At 37.2% G+C, this 22,687-nt stretch overlaps 1 protein-coding gene across 1 annotated transcript in view; it reads right to left on the bottom strand.

Moving 5' to 3' along the window:
• Positions 1–22,687, bottom strand: part of RYR3 (ryanodine receptor 3) — a gene marked incomplete at its 5' end in the record, with an annotated part of 224,891 nt that overhangs the window by 174,206 nt on the left and 27,998 nt on the right. The window contains one exon of the mRNA XM_080618062.1: positions 4,692–4,811. Coding sequence (XP_080474188.1) covers positions 4,692–4,811 — 120 coding nt within the window. The remainder of the gene's footprint in view (positions 1–4,691; positions 4,812–22,687) is intronic.

Consider the following 22,687-nt stretch of genomic DNA (forward strand, 5'->3'; position numbering starts at 1 on the left):
GAGCCGGCTTCAGTGTGCGCTCGCAGCCCAGAAAGCCAACTGTATCCTGGGCTGCATCAAGAGCAGCGTGACCAGCAGGTCGAAGGAGGTGATCCTGCCTCTCTACTCTGCTCCTATGAGACCTCACTTGGAGTATTGTGTGCAGTTCTGGTGTCCTCAACATAAAAAGGACATGGAAGTTTTTGAACAAGTCCAGAGGAGGGCCACGAGGATGATCAGGGGACTGGAGCACCTCCCGTATGAAGACAGGCTGAGAAAGTTGGGGCTGTTGAGCCTGGAGAAGAGAAGGCTGCGTGGAGACCTCGTAGCAGCCTTCCAGTATCTGAAGGGGGCCTACAAGGATGCTGGGGAGGGACTATTCCGCAGGGACTGTAGTGACAGGACAAGGGGTAACGGGTTCAAACTTAAACAGGGGAAGTTTAGCTTGTATATAAGGAAGAAATTCTTAATTGTTAGGGTGGTGAGGCACTGGAATGGGTTGCCCAGGGAAGTTGTGAATGCTCCATCCCTGGTGGTGTTCAAGGCCAGGTTGGATGACGCCTTGGGTGGCATGGTTTAGTGTGAGGTGTCCCTTCCTATGGCAGTGGGGTTGGAACTAGATGATCTTAAGGTCCTTTCCAACCCTAACTATTCTATGATTCTATGATGTTATGTGACATATAAGGTCAACACTCTGAACATATTTATAGCTGTTACTAAATAGCAAAGGTTCAGAATCTTGAGATATAACAATATTAACTATTTTACATCCTCTCAATTGTTGGATCAATTTGTCCGCTGGATTTGAAATACAAAACTTACATTCACTTCAAGAGCAGCAGATTTTTTTTTTTTATTATTATTTTTTTTTTAATTTCTTGGCATTGATGTGTCCAAAGTAATATGTGTCCAAGAAGAACGTCTCAAGGGGAATCATAAATGTGTATAAATATGTGACAGGAAAGTAGAAATAAAACAGAGCCAGACTGTGCAGTGGTACCCAGTGAAAGGGGAAAGCACTGTAAATAAATTTATGTAGCAGAATTAATAGGCTGACTTGATATACAATAAAAGAAAGCAGGAATTTGGAATAAATAGTTCTTCAACGTTAGTGAGAGTTCTGGGGAGTTCTTCCAGCACACCTCTGCATAGCCTTGTCCATATATACAGGAAGAGATACAAAAATACAAAGTTGATATAGGAAGCCTACACAAATTTGCAAAGGAAATCTAAGGAAACAAGTGACAGTCCTGCCCTGATAGCTGCTCTTTTTTAAAAGTTATTTAAGTTATTAAGCTATTTACAGGTCCTACATACAGTGTTACCAGTTTTCCATCAACACACTCACAACACTGAAGATATCTCACTTTTCTGAATTCAGTCTTCTGGATTCCTCCAGGCATTACCATAACATTAATTTCTTGTAGGTGATACGCTTACTAATCACATCTTTGGCCACAGCTTTCTCATCTGCAGTATAAAAACCACTGACATGACCTGGCACAGCTGGTACTGATTTACTAGGCTTACTTTTACCAGACCTGTAAACTATTACATTCTGTCAGGACAGAAATCTTATGTTAGTTATAATTCTTTTCAGGCATTTAAGTTTGTTTGACAATTCTGCTACTAAAATTGATGTTAGTATATTGCTATTATTTTTTAGGTATATTCTTCTTAGTTATCGCTATAAGTTAACACTGCTGCACTAGACTATCAGCTTTGAAATACATCAATTTTTAAAGCATCACTTTAAAAACAAAGAAAACAGCAATGAAGTAGTATAATTAGACCACATCATTCAACAATTTTGCTATTTTATATTTAGGGGTTTTGGGTTCTTTTGTGGCTGTGTTTGGTTTTTTTTTACCTCTAGTTAATTAGATTTTTTCCCTTACATTTTAAATATCAGACATTATTTAGGCAAATGGCTTCTGATAATTCAAAAATGAGCACATAAACAGGATGAACACAATTTCATACTATTGAATTAATGAAAAAGTGCATTTAAAATCCCGCCACAGTAAGATAAATTATTACGAAACCAACATTGCAATAGTTTTTACTGTAAAGAAATAATATGCAAGTTGCATGTGGATCTATACTAAAATTCGAACAGAAGTATGCTGTAGTTGTTATTCCCTTCAGCACGCCATAAAAATTACCAAAACCAGCTAACGGCTAACCATAGAAACCCCATTTTTTCCTCTGTAAGGTTCTAAGAAATTTTTGTCCTCTTTTCTTGCCTCCCTTTACTTTTAGCTACTTCTATCTTCTGATTACTGAGAACTCAAGATTAAAAAGTTAATCTTAAAGTTACACCTTTTAATTCTGGAATGAACAGATATGTTTAGTTATTTCTTGTCTACCTTCTGTTTTCCAGAATTACTTGAATGGAAAAACATTTCCTTTCTTGATTTAACAATACTTAGCCAATGCTCAATGAGTGTAGAAGCTGTTACATCTTCTGCAAACAGATTTGGCTTTGGTAAAGCGATCAACTGGGGAAGACTGTAGAAGGTAACACTGTGATTTTCTGCTGTGGACTTCTGTTAGTAAACACACCTTTAATCTTCTTCAATGCAATTTCTTCTTAACATAAAGAAGAAATCTAGCTGTAGAAAGTAATTCTCAGGGATCAGAAAGGCACAAGGAATCCACCTCAGGAAAAAAATACCATTGTAACAGGAAGGACAGTCTTCTGCTGTGTAAAATAATAGGACTTCTATTATCAACATTCCCACTTTGGAAGCTTACAGGCAAGAAGCTTTCCTTTTATAAACTGAACAGACTGTGTCCTCCCTCAGTCATTATTCTCATAGCACTTCCTGGAGCAATCTCAATTTTATTGACATTAATATGAATTTGAATGCCATGACAGTTCCCTGTATTTCAGCAGCATTGCCACAGAGGAAATAAATAGATAGATAGATAGATAGATAGATAGACAGATAAATGCAGAGACAGTATAACTTTGTATCTCCTAGTAAGATTCTTTTGATTGTAATTCCAAAAACTACGCTAGATCCCTTGAGCTCATCATCATTCATCATTCAGTGAACTTATGACTGTGTAACGTCCATGTAACATCCATCATGACCTCCACATTCTTTACAAGAGGCAAGAATAATTTTCCATTTTATAAGCATGTTTATGCTCTCAGTTATTAGAATTTAGCCTGCCAGCCCTTAAATATACCTCTACTTTCTAACAATACACAAGGCACTGCAGATCTTGCATGTGTGGCATGACTTCACCAATTGCTAGTTCTTCAATGTTTTTATCGTCTGAAAAAAATTGCATATGTTAGTTTAAAAGATGTCTTAATTGACAAAAATGTTCAATAGCATAGTAGTGAGAACATAATCATATAGGATTTAATCAGAAGCACACCTATTCAACAACTTTATTTTAGTCCACTGGATATGTGCCATTTTGGTTTTCTCTTTTTTATTTCATAACCAAAATTTCATCCAAATTAAAGTGAAAGTAAGTGTCATCACTAAGGGTTATTGGCAAGTATCGTACTCTCTAATCATCCAGATTAACTGTCTACGCTTCCCTTCACACAGATGTATTTACATGCCCCTTTGCAAAATTCTTTACTGTTCTCAGTCAAGACCAGCAGTTCAAAAAGCTTCTCTGTAAGCTCTTTTAAAACAGTTACATACAAGTTTTCTGAATTTCTTGATTGTAAACAAACTTCAGAAGCTTCTGTAGTGTTATCTACTACTAAGACATTTACAAAATGTAAGTAGATCTATGCCATTCTACAGGAATACATACCATTCCTCTGACTGAACTCTTGGAATGCAAAGAAATGCAAATTTAGATGCAGCATGATTTTCCACCCTAGAGATGAGCAAGGACCTTTCATACCGTATAAATAAAAGCGTGGATGTAGCATGGTCATAATATCCAGACTAAAAATAGGACCACGTAGCAACATTTCAAAAGAAAAGATACAAAGACCCTACTAAAAAAAAAAAAAAGACAAACCAAAAAAACCCAAAAAACTCAGAAGAAATAATTTATCAGAAGAAAAGACATAAAGAGATATAAAAGAGAAGTAAATGATGCAGAGAAAACAAAGAGAATGAGGAGGTCTTTCTCTGTTTGCATTTACACTTTAATATTTTGCTCTAGCACGAGTCTAAAGTTTCATCTCTTCTCTGAAGCTTCTCTTATTAGTTTGTTTTATTTTTTTCTTCACAGCTCTCTAGCTTCTTTTTTCCATTGGCCAATTTTCTTTAAAGCTTATAAATTACTTGATAATTCTGTTCCCTGTACTCTCAACTTTCTGATTAATCAACACAGAAGCAAAGCTTAAAGGCAGAAACTAATAGGTGACAGTGCTTCTAAAATTATCAATCCAGTATATCAAGATATTTGAACCTACAGCAGTAATAGGAATAAGTTTTTTAGTGAACTTAAATCTTAATAATAGTCTGGAGACCTTATCTTGAAAATATGAAGTATTTCAGTTAAAGGAATTATTTTAGATAAAGAATAGTGGCTTTTGACTGTTAATAGGTATACCTCAAGTATATTTGCAAACTCCAAGAAATCTCATGCTGCAGTCACAAAAGAAAAGCATACAAAAGCTGGATCTAGCATCATATTAAAGAAACTGTAGTTAAATGTATTTGTGAATAATAAGTAGGTTAAGTTTCATTGATTCATTACACCAGTTGGGAGTCTTGACTTCTTACTTTAGCTTCTGATGTTGGTTCCAAAAAGCACAGGCGATTCCCAAGTCCCTCAGCTGCCAAGCAAAATTTCCTTTGTTCTTTGTGGATACTGGCAATACACTGAAGTACTACTTCGTCATCCTGTTACAAAACAAGGTACAAGGAAAAAAAAAAAAGTAAATATTTGGAAGTTACATACACATTATAGTGCTCAGAAGTTCTAGAAAATAGAATCCGTTTAAAATTAACACATACTTCTACAGCTGGTATCATATGCATACATATTCAGAGATTCCTTTGAAGTGTATGTAAACAGATATTTATGTATAGATTTACATTCAAGACCACATCAAAGTGTCAAAGACTATGTACTGTCTCCAGGACTTTCACAAGTGCTGTATGCTCCTTAGCAGTGGCTTGGTACGATGCTATAAAAAACTGTAAGTACACTGTTACTCAGTTTTACTCAGTAAAACATGTTTAATGCTTACAATAAAAACCTGTTGCTGTGATTTTGCAAACAACAGTAACCTAAATATAAACAAATTAATTTTGTTAGCACAGTAAGCGCTCATCACAGGTCCTCTCTGAATGCACAGTCTTCACTTTTAAGACCTTGTTTAATTTAAACATGATGACCAAAGATCAAAAAATCACTTTTCAGGAAATGGTTCAACTAACTCATAAGCACTTACTCCTCCAAAAACATATTCCAAGAATAAGAACATTCGGGAAAAGTGACATACAACAGCCCTATTGTTTGGTTATCCTAATTATTCTTAAATGCTTTTTTTACATATTGTTACATAATGCAATGCCAAAGACACACTTACTTATAAAGTGCCAAGCACTTATTCACCTCTCAACATGTGATATAAGCTGATATAAGCGAGCCAAAAGAGATTATTCTTAGTACTCAACTGTGTCAAAGGTATATACAGAATTAAAAGTCATTTTTCCTTCCAAAACTTGTCCACTAAAAAAGGAAAACATCATTTGCAGACTAGCACACAGAAGAATTTATTTTTATACAGGTATGTAAACTGTTCACCAAAAGACCTTCCACAGAAATTTCCTAGGGGGCGGAGGCTGATAAAACAAGAGCAATATGATATGGCAGTGTCCCATCCAGCTATGAAGTTACACTGGTGTCAATTATTATTGTCAAAGAAGATACACAACAGCCGCCTGTACTGAACTTGGATCACTTGAACAATTACGTTCTAAAAGCAGTGCTGCTTCTTCCAGTCCCCTTATGCAACTGCAGTACTATGATAGTAGACAGTTACAGCCACTTGAAATAAAAGATGGGATTGACAATGTGATTTTCACCAAAGCAATTAATTTAATTAACATGTCCTTTAAAATGGGAATTCAGAAGCAGGTTTCTCACGTGTGTGAGATCTCATCTTGTGTGATCGTACAAGTGTGTGAAAGTTAGATGCCTTTTTTCAGGTGACATTTCACTGCCTACCTGCTACTACTAAAACTGACAGCTATTCACCCATGACACAGACTAATCAGCAGTTACAGGCAGCATTTTCCTTATCTATCTTTGCATAACAACCAGTAGCATTTTTAACAGTATAGAATGGGAATGAAAAAAATTTTTGTAAACAATTCTAAAATGTACAGTCAAGTAGGAGGTAAACCAAATTAGCCAATTAATCCTAAACAAATTAGTTTTCTTTTCCCCTTGCTGCTTCTGTAAAAGGTTCTCTGAAAGTCTCAACTTTCACACTCATTAGTCAAAAACATTTCCTCTTCTTAAATTTCAGTGTAATAAGTTGAAAAATCTAAACAGTACAATGAAACACTCATTATTATATCCCTCTGTTAACGAATTAAAAAAACTTCTAGCATCAGAAGCATACCCTATTTGGGGGCAAAAAAAAAATCAGAATGTGTAAGATAAAAATAAAGATTTTCAAAACACTTTTTATCATCTGATTCCTGGATAAATCTTCAAACATATATATTTCAGACATTTAAAAAGATTAAAATACTGAAATATGAATTTATAAATAGCAAGATTTAGAATAAAACTGAGATTTGCCACTTAGCTTGCATTTATCAGTGGACTACATTAAATTACTTATACATAGCTGAAATTATATTTATTCTCTCTACTATATTAAAGTATCCATCATTCCACAGAAGCATATACATAGTACCTGTTGTATTTCACAGTTTTCTAAGAAATAAAATTATGCGTCAGACAACATACATAAAAAATTACTTAAAATGAGAATTACTCAAATAAATTAACGATTTTCTTTCTACTTCCACATGCATAAAAGACCTATAGTTTCTATCATAATGAAATGAATGTTTTAATTTTCTAGAATTCAAAAAATCAGCATTTCTTTTTAGAACATACACTGGAATCACAAAGTCTTTATCAATCATTAAATGCCATAACCCCAAAATACAAACACTGCTGATGTCTTAAGTAAGGACAGCATTCAACATTGATGTTTTACATTATTCCCTTAAATTTCAAATGTACCCTTTTCATTTGTGCTACAACATTTAACAAACTATGTATTTGCTACACAGGATGAACAATGTTTCTGAAGTTTCTAAAAAGTGGCAATAATAGTGTATTTCAGCATGGTTTGGAGAAGACTTTCAAAGTTTTTATCATTCAGGTGTAGGTGGACTGAGCATAAGAACTAGTTGAAGCCATACAATCTGCAAATAAGACGATTCACCATTAAGATGACTCAGTATTACAGTGAAATTACTGAAGTAAGATCCCTCTAGCTGAAGTCTGAAATTGCTTTTCTGGCCTGAAGACACTAATTGAAATGAGTTTTATGGAGTTGTTATCCTATAATGAAATTGCAGATCATGCCTCAACCGTATCTTGCTTTCTTGAGTCTTCTCATACAAATACTGGTATTCTAAAACTTATTTAACCTTGATCTTCACTTACAAGTAATTTTACCTATTTACTTCAATATACCTTTTTTAGTATGATGCTAACCATTCTATAATTCTATGAGGAGAAGCCTGCATGCCCAATGAGATGTGGAGGCTCGTGATGAGCAGAGATAAGTTGTTAGTTAAGGATAACAAAAAAACCCCAAAACCAAACACCACAAACCACACAAATTCCTTCAGACTCAGCCTGCTATTGAGGAATGTAGCAAATCTAAACTATTTAAATGTGAGCTCTGATACTTCTCTGATTAGAAATTTTATTTAATCTAGTCAGTTTAGCTTTGGTAGGTTTTGTTACTGTTTTTCAATAGAACAGATTTAAGAGTGCACGGAATAGCAGCCTGAAAAGGACCTCTGTAAGCAATGGTCTGACACCTCACTAGAGAAGTGATAATCTAGATCATGTTTCTCAGATGATCTAATGTGCTTAATTTAAGACAAAAGTCCACTTAAAATTTCTGATCAGATTGAAGTACTGTTACAGATTAATACCTCTCTCCACCACACATTACATCTCTTCAGATCAAAAGTGTAATATGCTAGTCATATCAAAGTTCTCTAATTTTTTCAAGGTTTTGCTTCAGTGAATATTTTGCTTCAAGGAGAATAATTTCAGGTTGATCAAAATACTTCCATGATTTACTTATCTTCTAAAAGCACACACGTTCTAATTGTTAATTACTAATAACTGGTTTCCACCAGTAGCATCATCAATAAGTACATAAAGTTAACCAGGAGATTCATTTTGTACCATCATAATTGATATCTATTCACAAATACAGATGAATAGCAGTGTTACACTTTTTTTCCTGAATGAAGAGCAAGTGAAAATTATCCCCTTCTGTCGTGGTTTAAGCCCAGGTCGTAAATTAGAACCACGCAGTCTACTTCCCCCCACACCCTTTCTTCCCCCCACTCCTGGAGTGAGAGGGAGGAGAATCGAAAGAATGCAACTCCCATGGGTTGAGATAAGAACAGTTTAATAACTAAGGTATAACACAAACCACTACTGCTACCACCAGTAATAATAACGATAAAGGAAATAACAAGGGAAGAGAATACAACCGCTCACCGACCAGTACCTCACCCCCACCCTGCCGTGATCCAGCCCTTCCGGGGGACTCTCAGTTACATCCTGGGCATGACGTGCTATGGTATGGAATACCTCTTTGGCTAGTTTGGGTCAGGTGTCCTGTCCCTGATTCCTCCCGGCTTCTCCTTCTCCCTGGCAGAGCATGAGAATCACAAAGTCCTTGGTCAGGGTAAACATTCTGACCAGCAACTGAAAACATTGGCTTTATCAGTATTATTCCCAGGCCAAAAGTCAAAACCACAGCACTGCACCAGCTACTAAGAAGGAGAAAAAAATGACTGCTACTGCTAAACCAGAACACCTTCTGACCAGAAATCTCTTAGAATCATAGAATCATAGAACAGTTAGGGTTGGAAAGGACCTTAAGATCATCTAGTTCCAACCCCACTGCCATGGGAAGGGACACCTCACACTAAACCATGTCACCCCAGGCCCTCATCCAACCTGGCCTTGAACACCGCCAGGGATGGAGCATTCACAACTTCCCTGGGCAACCCATTCCAGTGCCTCACCACCCTAACAATTAAGAATTTCTTCCTTATATCCAATCTAAACTTCCCCTGTTTAAGTTTGAACCCGTTACCCCTTGTCCTGTCACTACAGTCCCTGCGGAATAGTCCCTCCCCAGCATCCTTGTAGGCCCCCTTCAGATACTGGAAGGCTGCTACGAGGTCTCCACGCAGCCTTCTCTTCTCCAGGCTCAACAGCCCCAACTTTCTCAGCCTGTCTTCATACGGGAGGTGCTCCAGTCCCCTGATCATCCTCGTGGCCCTCCTCTGGACTTGTTCAAAAACTTCCATGTCCTTTTTATGTTGAGGACACCAGAACTGCACACAATACTCCAAGTGAGGTCTCATAGGAGCAGAGTAGAGAGGCAGGATCACCTCCTTCGACCTGCTGGTCACGCTGCTCTTGATGCAGCCCAGGATACGGTTGGCTTTCTGGGCTGCGAGCACACACTGAAGCCGGCTCATGTTCATTTTCTCATCGACCAACACCCCCAAGTCCTTCTCCGCAGGGCTCCTTTGAATCTCTTCTTTGCCCAACCTGTAGCTGTGCCTGGGATTGCTCCGACTCAGGTGTAGGACCTTGCACTTGGCATGGTTAAACTTCATAAGGTTGGCATCAGCCCACCTCACAAGCATGTCGAGGTCCCTCTGGATGGCATCCCTTCCCTCCAGCGTATCAACCGAACCACACAGCTTGGTGTCATCAGCAAACTTGCTGAGGGCGCACTCAATCCCACTGTCCATGTCACCGACAAAGGTGTTGAACAAGACCAGTCCCAACACCCGTCCCTGAGGGACACCACTCGTTACCGGTCTCCAGCCGGACATCAAGCCATTGACCACAACTCTTTGCGTACGGCCATCCAGCCAGTTCTTTATCCACCGAGTGGTCCACCCATCAAATTGATGTCTCTCCAATTTAGAGACAAGGATGTTGTGTGGGACAGTGTCGAATGCTTTGCACAAGTCCAGGTAGATGATGTCAACTGCTCTGCCCCTGTCCATCAGTTTCGTAGCCCCATCATAGAAGGCCACCAAATTGGTCAGGCAGGATTTCCCCTTAGTGAAGCCATGCTGGCTGTCACCAATCACCTTGTTGTCCATCATGTTCCTTAGCATGCCTTCCAGGAGAATCTGCTCCAAGATTTTGCCAGGCACAGAGGTGAGACTGACTGGTCTGTAATTCCCTGGGTCATTCATTTTCCCCTTCTTGAAAATGGGGGTTATATTTCCCTTTTTCCAGTCGTCGGGAACTTCACCTGACTGCCATGATTTTTCAAATATGATGGCCAGTGGCTTAGCAACTTCATCCGCCAGCTCCTTCAGGACCTGCAGATGGATTTTGTCAGGTCCCATGGACTTGTTTACATTTAGTTTTTTAAGATGGTCTCTAACCAGATCCTCTCCTACAGTGGGCCTAGGGTCCTCATTCTCACAGTCCCTGCGTCCACCTTCCAAGTCTTGGGTGGTGTGGTCAGAGCCTTTGCCAGTGAAGACTGAGGCAAAGAAGTCATTAAGAACCTCAGCCTTCTCCAAATCCCGGGTAGCCAGTTCTCCCGATAGCTTCCGGAGGGGGCCTACGTTGTCCCTAGTCTGTCTTTTATTCACTACATACCTATAGAATCCCTTCCTGTTATCCTTCACATCCCTAGCCAAGTTTAATTATAACTGGGCCTTAGCTTTCCTAACCTGGTCCCTAGCTTCCTGGACAACATCCCTGTATTCTTCCCAGCCTGCCTGTCCTTGCTTCCACCTTTTATAAGCCTCTTTTTTCCTTCGAATTTTCTTCAGCAGCTCCTTATCCATCCAAGGAGGTCTCCTGGCCCTCCTGCTGCACTTCCTTCTAGTTGGGACGCAACACTCCTGAGCTTGTAGCAGGTGATCCTTGAATAACAACCAACAGTCTTGGGCTCCCCTGCCCTCTAGGTCTGCATCCCATGGAACCTTACTAAGCAGGTTCCTGAAGAGGCCAAAGTCTGCTCTCCTGAAGTCCAGGGCAGTGAGCTTGCTGCACGCTCTTCTCACTGTCCTGAGGATCTCAAATTCGACCATGATCGCTGCATCCAAGGCTGCCCTGGAGCGTCACATTTCCAACAAGCCCTTCCCTGTTGGTGAGCACGAGGTCAAGCATGGCACCTCTCCTTGTTGGCTCCTCTATTACTTGCAGAAGAAATTGTCTTCCACACAATTGAGGAACCTCCTGGATTGCTTGTCCTGGGCTGTACCGTCGCTCCAACAGACATCAGGGTGGTTGAAGTCCCCCATGAGAACAAGGGCCTGTGAGGCTTTTCCTATCTGTCTATAGAGTGCTTCATCCTCAGATTCCTCTTGATCAGGCGGTTCGTAACAGATCCCCACAATAATGTCTCCCAGTGCTGTTCTCCCTTTAACCCTGACCCACAAACTCTCTGTCAACTGCTCACCCGTCCCCAGACAGAGTTCCATACTCTCCAGCCTATCCTAACATAACTAGCAACTCCCCCTCCCTGCCTGCCAGGCCTGTCTTTTCTAAACAGCCTGTAACCTTCCATTCCAACACTCCAGTCGTAGGAGCCATTCTACCATGTGATCCCACCACATATCCCCAGTTCATGAAATCCGCGGATGGATTTCGTCAGGTCCCATGGACTTGTGTATGTTTAGGGTTTTAAGACGGTCTTGAACCAGATCCTCTCCTACAGTGGGCCTAGGGTCTTCATTCTTACAGTCCCTGTGTTCTCCTTCCAAGTCTTGGGTGGTGCGGCCAGAGCCTTTGCCAATGAAGACTGAGGCAAAGAAGTCATTAAGAACCTCAGCCTTCTCCAAATCCCGGAAATTTGGTTAGGATTCATACATCAGTCCTTTAGCAAACAGATTCAGACCAGATAACTCCAACCCCAATTCTAAGAATGTTTATACACGGTAACACATTGAAATTACTAAAATGTATTTCAGGTGGTCTGAAATCCTGTAGAATCTACTAAGTGTCCCATATTGAATATCCATATTCAATTCATATTCATATTGAATATCCATATCCACTTGAATGCATGACTTTGCAAAAATTAAAAAAGACATCTTTGGAGATTTGTTTTCTTTTTTTTTTTTGAAAGTAGGTGAATGCATAACTGTGTGTATTGTAAACATAAATTTCTAGTTGCTTTGCCCAGAGCTGAAGCTGCAATCTGAATTGCACTCTCCAGTAACACCTGCATAGGCTGAGAAACAAAGGTGTTTCTAAACAAGAGTCACTCACCCAGTATCTTCTTTTAAGACAGAACAATGTACCAAAATAGAACTTGGCTCTTTGCAAAAGTATGTCTAACACCAAATAATTTCCTTAATTGAAAACTCTGATTTCTATCCTTCAGTCATACAGCATTAAGCAGCATACTATCTAATATTTATAAAGTTTATCTAATTTTAAAAAGAAGTTTTTAATGAGCCACAGTTCAGTGGTTTATGATCAGACAGTATTAAGCCTTGGTCTTCAGACTGTCTTCCTCTTCAGGTTTCATACGTTTCATAAAATGTGGTGAACTGAAAATGAGATTCCTGTGATGGAGTAATAAACCAAAACATAAGCAAGATCAATTTTAATTAATCAATTACTTGACTTGCTGCAAGGTGAGTCAATTACCAAGGTAAATTGATACATTGCAGGCATGAACTTGCTTCTGCTCAGTTCACTAGTTTCTCAACTCATAATTTGAGAATACAGAAATTCCAACAGCTAATGAAACTCCTTAATTTATGTTGCATATATATCCCAGAATTCAGAATTATGGTCGTTTATACAATACATTTAATTCTGTTTAGAGGTTGCATTCAACAGTAGACACACTTCCATATGTTTCATATTAAAAAGTACAAAACCATCAATACACTAATACTGATATAACATACATATAAAATATTCAAAATTAGCTGGAAAATGACACATTAGTCTGTTACCTATCAATTCATCATCTACCAAATCTCTATATTCTCTATCATATTCAGTACTGAAAACAAACTGATAAAAATCAGCATGACACTGAAACCTAATCAGTTTTAGAAAATTGGTCACTTTGTTACTAAACCTGTAGATTATAAGCAGAAGCTGTTTGCTCAAAAAGACATACATATTTTGCTTACATTTTACAACGGCACATAAAAATGCACGTGGTGCTTGCACATGAATAACTTTCATGTAAACCAACAAAGAATTGTTTTGAAAGTATGTACTTATGCAACACCATGTAGAAGTTTCATTTGATAAAATATCCCTTCCATAAAGAAAAGTATCTTACTTTTAAAAAACCAAAACGTATCAGCTAAACATAGAAACTCAGAACTCCTGTCTTCTATGGCAAACAAGCAGGCATATCAAGTTGATCCTCTTTACAGGCCTGATTACTGTGAGACTGTGACACTTACTGAATATAGATCAGCATTGCAGAGGAAGTAAAAATCCACAGCCACCTTTACTCTTTGATAGACAACAACCCACTCATGTATCTTACTGAATCACGAAGCACAGGATATAAGAAAACATCTTTATTAGCATTTGAACACTAGCTACAAACCGAATCTTCCACATGACAGTATTCCTTTCATGGTTTTTGGACAAAATGTGAGAACAAGTGAAAATTCACCAGAAATTGCTACAGTGGCTGCATTCTTCTTAACAAAACAAGAAATTCTAGGCAGAATTTTTGATTCTCTAACTAGCGACTGTTTCAGTAAATGTGTAGGTACCCATCACTTCCCTTCACAAGGGGAATGGTGTTACTGCAAAGCAGTGCACCTGCAATTTTTGCAGAATTTTGTTCAAAATGCGCGGGTTGTGACATGGCTAATGTCACAAAATATTTTCAGTCACTTCTAACATACAGTCTTTGACCCATTTTTATAATTATACTATGGTCTTTTAATTGAGAAATAGAAGAGTATTTCTACTTCAAAGCTGGAGCTTGATCAAGTGCTGCCCTGGGACATGGAACTGGATTGTCTTCTTTTTAAGGTGAAAAAAAAAAAAAATTCTCCTAAATCTGACCCCATTAGAAAAATTTGAAGTGGGGTAAGAGAGTATGATGCAAATGATAGTAGATGAACACACAAATCCTTGCCAGAGTTTTATATGTGCTAATTTGGTGACTTAGCTCTGCAAAGATCTTGACTTCAAAGTACAGATGAGACTTTCTTACACTGCCTATGATTTCTTCCCAGCTATCCAGGATTCAAAGTGGACGAGCACCATTATTTTCAGATTAGGAAATTTTCAGATCCAGACATAGTTTCTAAACAAGGAGTGGATATGCCTTCCATCCATCCTCTGCCCGTCCATCTTCCTCTTGAATCCAGCTTTTAACTCACAACCTCCTTTGCTCTGCACTGATAAAGCTCAGCTACAGGAAAATCAAAATCTTGTGTTTGTCTTGAACCTGTTTTACACATGCTCCATTTAATATTTCCAAGTTCCTGCATCACAGCAGTCAGTAAAAATTACTGCCAATCCTCACCATGAACTACTAAGTTGTTCCTCATCTGATCATGATCCTGATCCTCATCTGACCTTTCCCTGAATATTTTTGGGTCTAATGGTTTCTTCTTGAAATGAGGTAACCAGAATTCCACATACTATTCAAAGTATGAAAAAATTTACATATTTATGCAATAGCAAAAAGATATTCTCTATTGTGTTCTTTATTCCATTCTTAGTAATTTCTAACCTTTGATTGCCATTTTTGGCCATGAATGAGTACCAAGTGCGTGTTTTCACTGAAGTATTATAACACCATGATCTTATTATTCGGTTTTGAGCCAATCATTTTAAACATTAAGCTGGATTTCTATATTCTTTCCTCATGTCTATAATGTCATATTTAGCCTGAATTTCATCTGCCATTTTACTAAGTTACTGCAGTTACTTAATTTCAGAAGGCCCTTCTACAATGGTTCACAGCTTGCTCACATACTTGCTACTCTAAAAAACCTCATACTGTCAGTGCTCTACCTACTTATCCCATTTCCAAGGTTGTCTCTCTCTGTGTCTCTCTTCCCCTCCCCAATCTCCCTCCTCCTTTTCAACCTCCCCATGATCATGGTCAAACACAGTGATGGGTTGTGGAGTATCCATCTTTAGAGGCCTCAAACCCCTGGCATATGTCATAAGCAACCTGCTCCAGAGATCACTTCCAATCTCAGTGACTCTGTAATTTAGTGAGTTTCATTAAGAGACCATTAGGTCACTTAAAGCTCTGGTTTTTCAAGATCCCATAATTGATACATAATCCTTAATGGGTACTGTATGCTAGAACATGATTTGTAATATACATTAGAGTATCCACAACTGAATTCTCCAACAGACCTTCATGCTGGGTTGAACCTGACTCAAAAAGGTAATGTTGCCCTCTGTTTTCTATCTACATATTTTTTCATCTTGTCTCATTAGAAGGAATGCACAACCTGAAAAAAGATATTAGAATAGGAAATATACTTTAGTGTTCTGTCTTCTCCCTTTCTTTTCCTGAATATGTTTTATTTATAGGATTTTATTCCCACAACACTTGAGCACACAAGAAACAAGGCGCTCCAAATTTAACTGCTTTTAACTTCATTAGTGCTCATACTGTTTTATCCACCAACAAATTACCAATCAAATTACAATAAATATTCTCAAAAAGATTACCACTATGTCTCACAATTAGCTTCTCTATTACTGTCAGTCAGGATGCTAACAAAACAGAAATCACACTGATTTCATACTATTAAGTTCCAGAGAACAAACATTCTGGCTTTATTTACTCTATTACAAAATGTGCATATAGAATTAAAGTTTTTACTTTAAAGCTTTGCGCATGCTAAGGTTTGAATGTCTTTATAACAAGTCTTTTTTTAATTTCTTCTTTGTTACTCATAAAGCATTTCTCCCAGCAAAACCTAGCCCTAATCTGAAAGTGACTTCTTGAACAGAAGAAACAAGACAAAGTCTAGGAAAACAAACCAAGACAACCGTTCATTCCAACAAGGAAATTAAATGCAACACCACAATTAAAATACAGCAAATATACATTTAAAAATAATACATGTTCATGGAGGTATTCCATGTCAAACATTTGCTGGTAACTTAATTCTGATGCTGACAGGTGTAAATATTTTGTTCTTGCCCTTTTGCAATTCTGATTATAGATTTTAAGATCTATAAGGCAAAATATATATACACACTTTTTGCCTAGCACTTTTCACCTGTAAGACTATAAAATAGCACATAACTGTGAATAAAAAAAAAATATTTGTTTTCAAACAGGTTTACTATAGCTTTATAAAACTGGGTAAACAAAAATTGAGTCTAATTCTATTCTCCTGGATAGTACTAAAAACTATGTAGAACTCTTAAATCAGTAAAATCCTAAGTGTTAAAATTAATGTGAGGAATTGCATTTTTTTTCTTCGAGAAAATGTATTGAAGGTTCACTTTAATATAGAAAAACTGTTAAAAAAGTATGAATTATACCCATTAAAATTATATAAAATATTTAAGTATCATTTTCAAAAAAACTCCAAAGTATCTTAGCCAGATTTTAGTTAAAAAGGAAGATCATATAGCTTATCAGATATAGTCAATATCCACCTTCATCATGGGTAATACACCATCTTTAATAAAACTTCTAAACAGTGTAGTCGAAGTACTTTTGACTTGATCTAACAGAACTTTTTTTCTTTTTCAGAGAGTGATAAATCACTTTGCTGTAGTTGAATTTCACACCTTCTGGTATGAGGCTAACAATGTATGTGAAACTGTGAAACACATCCCTCAGTTTGCTACAGTAAAGAAGAAAAATGAAGAAAAGTGACTCAAGTTAGCAAGCTGATGAAGCATACCAAGACTTCCTAAATACTAGTATAAGAATGAGTTACTTATGTGTTTGTTAAATAAATGATCCATTTTTTTAAACAAACAAAAAAAAGAGTCCATAATTTACTTCATTTCCAGCTTCTTAATGGATATAGTCATTAATTCCACTCATTCTATACCAGAAGCTTCATAGAAAGCTACTTTAAAAGAACACCACTTCCACATTTGAAAAGAGCAAACTTTTCAAACCTATAATCTCATACATTTCTATTAGGATTACTTCAGTAATTATTACTGGCTTTTAATTTAAAAAAAATAATTAAAACAAATAATGAAAGTAAAGCTAAATCTGCTGAGGATCCACTTCCCACCACCACCACTGATTTAAGATCTGCTCTGGATATTGGTTTCCTTCATTTGTTTGTGGGTTTTATGATGATTTACAACATGACAGTTGGGTTTAAGCACACTTTTGTTCTAGAAATTAACACATACTGCCTGCCAGATGATTTATTTATAGACATTTAAAGCAAAGGAAAGCATAAGAGGATAGATTCATGTGACCTCTTCCTAGTTCAACTGCATGACTGTGATGTCTGTATTTTGGGACCAAAATATTTGTGTAGTGTGCACTTCTGTGTGGACATTCTAAAATAAAATTTATAGTACTGCAGCACAGCTGTATAAACAAAAACCCACAAATAACATCCAGAGCAGATCTTCAACATCTTTTTATAAAATAGAAGTCTTTATTTATTTGGGAGTAACATACTGAGGCCTTTCTTCCCTCAGTAAGAACACAAATTTCTCCCAGTAAACACAGCCAGTTCACTGCAAATGGATCCTTATGATGACACCAGAGTTATTTGAAGGAAATTCACACACCACCATCTGACAGTTCTCAGAAGATTTTAAAAATAGAGTTGGGGTTTCCGTTGTCAGTTTACTCCTTTAGCAGTGGTTGAATCAAAGTGTAATCTCAACTCTGGAAAATACTTCCATGTCTTATATCAGGTCATCAGCAAGACAGAATAAGCAAATCATTAGACAGTATTAAAATGTAGTCAGTCCTTTTCACACACATTAATACTTTCTGAATTAAAAATTACTTCAGAAAGTAAGTGTATCAATATTGACCATTTTGCTTCTTCTTTTCAATACAGGTTCCATGCTGCAGGCTTGCCACTGAAGCATTAACACAGCCTGCTGTTTTCTGTATCATAGCTTTCCCTGCCTCCCTCCTCACCCAGTTCCTTTATGGGAATAAGATAGTGACAACAAAAGAACTAACATCAAATATCAAGACCAAAAGTAACACCCAAAATACTTATTACCTGTTATAAAAGCTGAGTACTAAATATTCTTTAAAATCACTCCTTTGATTTCAAACTGTAAGGAAGGAGAAAATCTTAACTTTCACTCCAGCATGGACTGGAAAATAAGAAATACCCTTAGGCCAAAATTTGGCTGGGGATAGATATTTCCAAGTCCTTGATGGAACTTCCTGATTAATAGCTTCTGACAAATGAGTGTCAGTAAAATCAGGTATTTTCCAGTCAGGATTAAATCTACACACATATATTTTATACAGTCCCATTAACATACCAAGCTTGTGAATCTCAGGCAATTTATCTCCTAACTGGGAAGAATCTAGTTGAAGATGAATCATTACATGAGACTGGGGATCCTGCATGTGAATACAACCTATCTCTAGATTTTAATCTTGCTTTTTGATATTTAATGGTAGTTTTAACCCTACTGTTATTCACAGATCTGAGCTGAACTAGCCATGCACACCAGATTGATGCATACCAGTGGCAAAATAAATATGTCATCTCCAAACAGGCAAAGTCCCGTCTTACTTGAAGAAATGAAGAGACTTTAAGTACACATTGATTCTCAGAATGGCAGATTGATTAAAAGAATCAAAACATATCCCATGTTGATCAAGGAAGTGGAATCAGCCAAGAAAGGTGCATTCTACATAAGTACTTTTCATTACCTACTGAATGAATCTGTTATAGTGGGTTCCAAGGGGTGTCATAAAAATGGTCAGATTGGAACACTTCTACCAATAAAGGGTGAGAGAGTTGGGGTTCAGCCTGTAGAAGAGAGAGCTCTGGAGACCTTATTAGGGCCTTTGAATACTTAAAGAGGGCTTATAAGAAAGGTGAAGAGAGACTTTTTCCAGGACCTGTAATGACAGGAGAAAGGGCAACTGTTTTAAACTGAAAGAGGGAAGATTTAGATTGGACACAAGGAAGAACTTTCTTAGCGTGAAGGTAGTAACTGGAACATGTTGTCCAGAGTTGTGGATGCCCCATCATTGAAACTGTTCAAAGTCAGGTTGGACAGGGCTCTGAGCAACCTGATCTAGTGAAAAATGACCCTGCCTGCAGCATGGGTTGGACTACATGATCTTTAAAGGTTCCCTTCCGGCCCAAACCATTCTATGATTCTACGAATTGCAGTGTCAGTACTGGCAAGCACCTCTGACATTCATGACTTCTATCATAAAATTATATGAGCAAATGAAGAAATTATGAGATTCATTAGGAAAGGGGGGCATTATAGTTCATTTTAATGGAGCATCCTTTTGGAAAGAAAAATGAATCCAAGAAACATTACTGCATATGCACATTCTTGCATATATTTTTGGCTTCCTCATTTCTTTTTACATTTGATGCAAGAGATATACTGGCAGACCAAGCAGTTAGCAACAGAAAAGACATCATATAGGATAGCCAAAACAACAAATTCATTTTCATTTTAGCCATTAACTGGTAACTGGAGTTCACAAATATAAGAGAAAATTTTTGGCATAATAAAGTCAACCTGCATGGTTTAACTTGTAAGTTTTTACTGTTTAACAGATGATCAGAAATATTAATGGAATAGTGTCTTGTCTCAATTACAGATGAACCAGTTTAAAAATCTTGGCATATGACAGCAAGAAGTAATCCAAATAGAAGCTGTCAGCCTTCTGGAATTCTAGTGCATGCCCACTACCAGATTAGTAGAGATACCAATAGCAACAGATATTAGGTCATATCTGTTTCAAATGAGAATTAATGTGCAAAGTATTTAGCATATTTTTTCAATCATATATAGTGTATAGAAGATTACATCCCTGAACTAGCAAGTATAAATATTTCAGATGTTTATTTAACATCGCAGTTTCTGAAAGAATGTAAGATTTCCCTTTTGGACTAATGTTTTTTGCTAGGAATCTTAAATGTGACTTTGACAAAAACTGTGGATCTTTAAGTACCCAATACCATTCAGGGTTTTACACATGGTCTTTACTAACTGTTGGCAAGAGGGATAGTTAAGAGTACAGATTTGAAAATTAGGGACCTGCAACAGGAAAAACTATTATCTATCTTAAATTTTAGGATCTCAAAACAAATTGGAAAAGGTTCTACAAAAAGATGAAACAAAGCAGACATTTGCTCAGTCAGTGTATCAAGTTACAGGCTAACTGCTTTCTACATGAAAATAGGGGAAACCTTTTTAAATATGTTTTAAAAATAGTACTCAGAGAGAGGATTTTATGGTGTTGCAGTTACCTGAATTTAAGTCCTGTACTTGTCAGGTATAGGCAGAACCACTACAGAAAAATGGGCAGTAGCATTTAAACACTTATCGAGTGCTTGCAAGACCCAGGTCTTTGACCCAGATCTCAGAACCACAGCAGGCCTGTAAATAGCCAACAGTTAAATAAGGCTTGCAGGGGTAGGTTAAGAAAAGAATAGGTTTGAATCAGGCTCAATTGTTTACATTTACACAGAATTATCATAAATTATAAAGCGGAACAATTCTAAAGGAACTACAATACCTATGGTTATTCTATACAAGTGAATGCACAGATATATTAAAGTATATATGGGTATATCCAGACAAAGTACAGATATATTAAGGGATGTGGAAAACATTAATGAGCTTTTACACACAGTGCTCCTCTACTACAGAATTGAAAGAATCTTTTGAAAGTGAGCTATAATACATACAAATTATTTTAAAATATATTTAATACGAGGATATAATGCCTTTGAAATCCAGCTACATCTTCCATTTCTTGGTCCGTACTCTACTATGCTGTTACTGCACTATGTATACACACATACCTGTTAGTTTACTATGTTTTCTATCAGTAAAACTCTTCAAACAAGAACTCACTAAGATGAATTACACTCCTATTTTGATAAAAATTTCTGAAAATTATAAATTACTGTCATATATATTTAAACTTAACTATCTGCTACAATCCTGAATTATGACTTGCTGGAGATTTATTTTAGAAGTAAGGTCTCTGATATTATTAGCAATTCTTTAAAACAAAAAGCTCACTATACTAAGAAGTCATCCACATCTGTTACAGTTTAAAAGAGAAAAGGCATCAGATGCAGGGAAAATTCCCGTAGAAATCTTTCAAATAGGATTTGAAAACACAGCAGATATTTTAACAGCCTTCACACAAAATATATGAAAAAGGTTAGAATAAATAAGATGACACAAATAAAACATGAAAATTGAAGTACATTCAACTGCTGTCCACCCCATATCAAGTGTTTGCACATATTACTGAAGCTGGACTATAGACAGTGGAATATATTCCAGGTTTCAACAAGAACTGGCAGGGATAGATACTGACAGAGCATAAATGAATCATATCTACCACATATATCCTCAAAAGTGAAAAATTCAACAGTTGCATGGCAGTTTTCCCTGCATAGGGATTTTACAGGTGTCTTACAGTTACTGCTCTTCTAGTAGGAGATACCTACAAATCTGCAAGCAGTAGCAGTATTTTAAAAAGTGACAAATCAATCAGTACCCTCAATCAAACTGAGTGGGAATATGACAGCTACCTGCAAGGTCTGACACAGATGACTCATCTCAGACATGCTCTCATTTCATTGGATCTACAATTGACAACAACTACAATTAATGGGAATGGAATAATTTCCCATAAAATTAAGATATTTCTTCTCAGTGTCTACCAAATTAATGTTACACAAAGCATTTAAGACTGTCCCACATGACATTCTTGTCTCTAAACTGGAGAGGCACGGACCTATGATAGATGGACCCCTCGGTAGATAAGTAATTGGATGAATGGTTGCACCCAAAGAGTTGCGGTCAACAGTTCGATGTTATATGGAGATCAGTGACAAGTGGCATTCCTCAGCGATCAGTACTGGGACATCTTTGTCAGTGACATGGACAGTGGGATTGAGCACACACTCAGCAAGTTTGCCAACGACACCAAGCTGTGTGGTGCTGTCAACATGCTGGAGGGAAGAGATTCCATGCAGAAGGACCTTGACAGGCTTGAGAGCCTTCCCATCCCTCCCTTCCCAGTCTGTCCAGTCCAGGCCCAACTCAGCCACTTGTAACAGGAAATAACTGTGAACAAATATTGCCTATCAAAGATGGCTTTAAGAAAATAACTATGTTCTAAAAAAGCTGGGCTAGCACAGTCAGTTTTGTTACTAGTCTTGTTTAAGATTCACATCAGGGAATGTAGTGGAGAAACATGCAGCAGATCATTGATTACAATAATTTTACCCATTTCAGACTGAAAATAAGTTACAAATCCGGTGTCTGAAGTTAAGAGAATGGATGAGAACTAACTTTTGTATAAGTT

The sequence above is a fragment of the Psittacula echo genome, assembly GCF_963264785.1.
Source record: "Psittacula echo genome assembly, chromosome: 5".
Lineage (NCBI taxonomy): Eukaryota > Metazoa > Chordata > Aves > Psittaciformes > Psittacidae > Psittacula > Psittacula echo.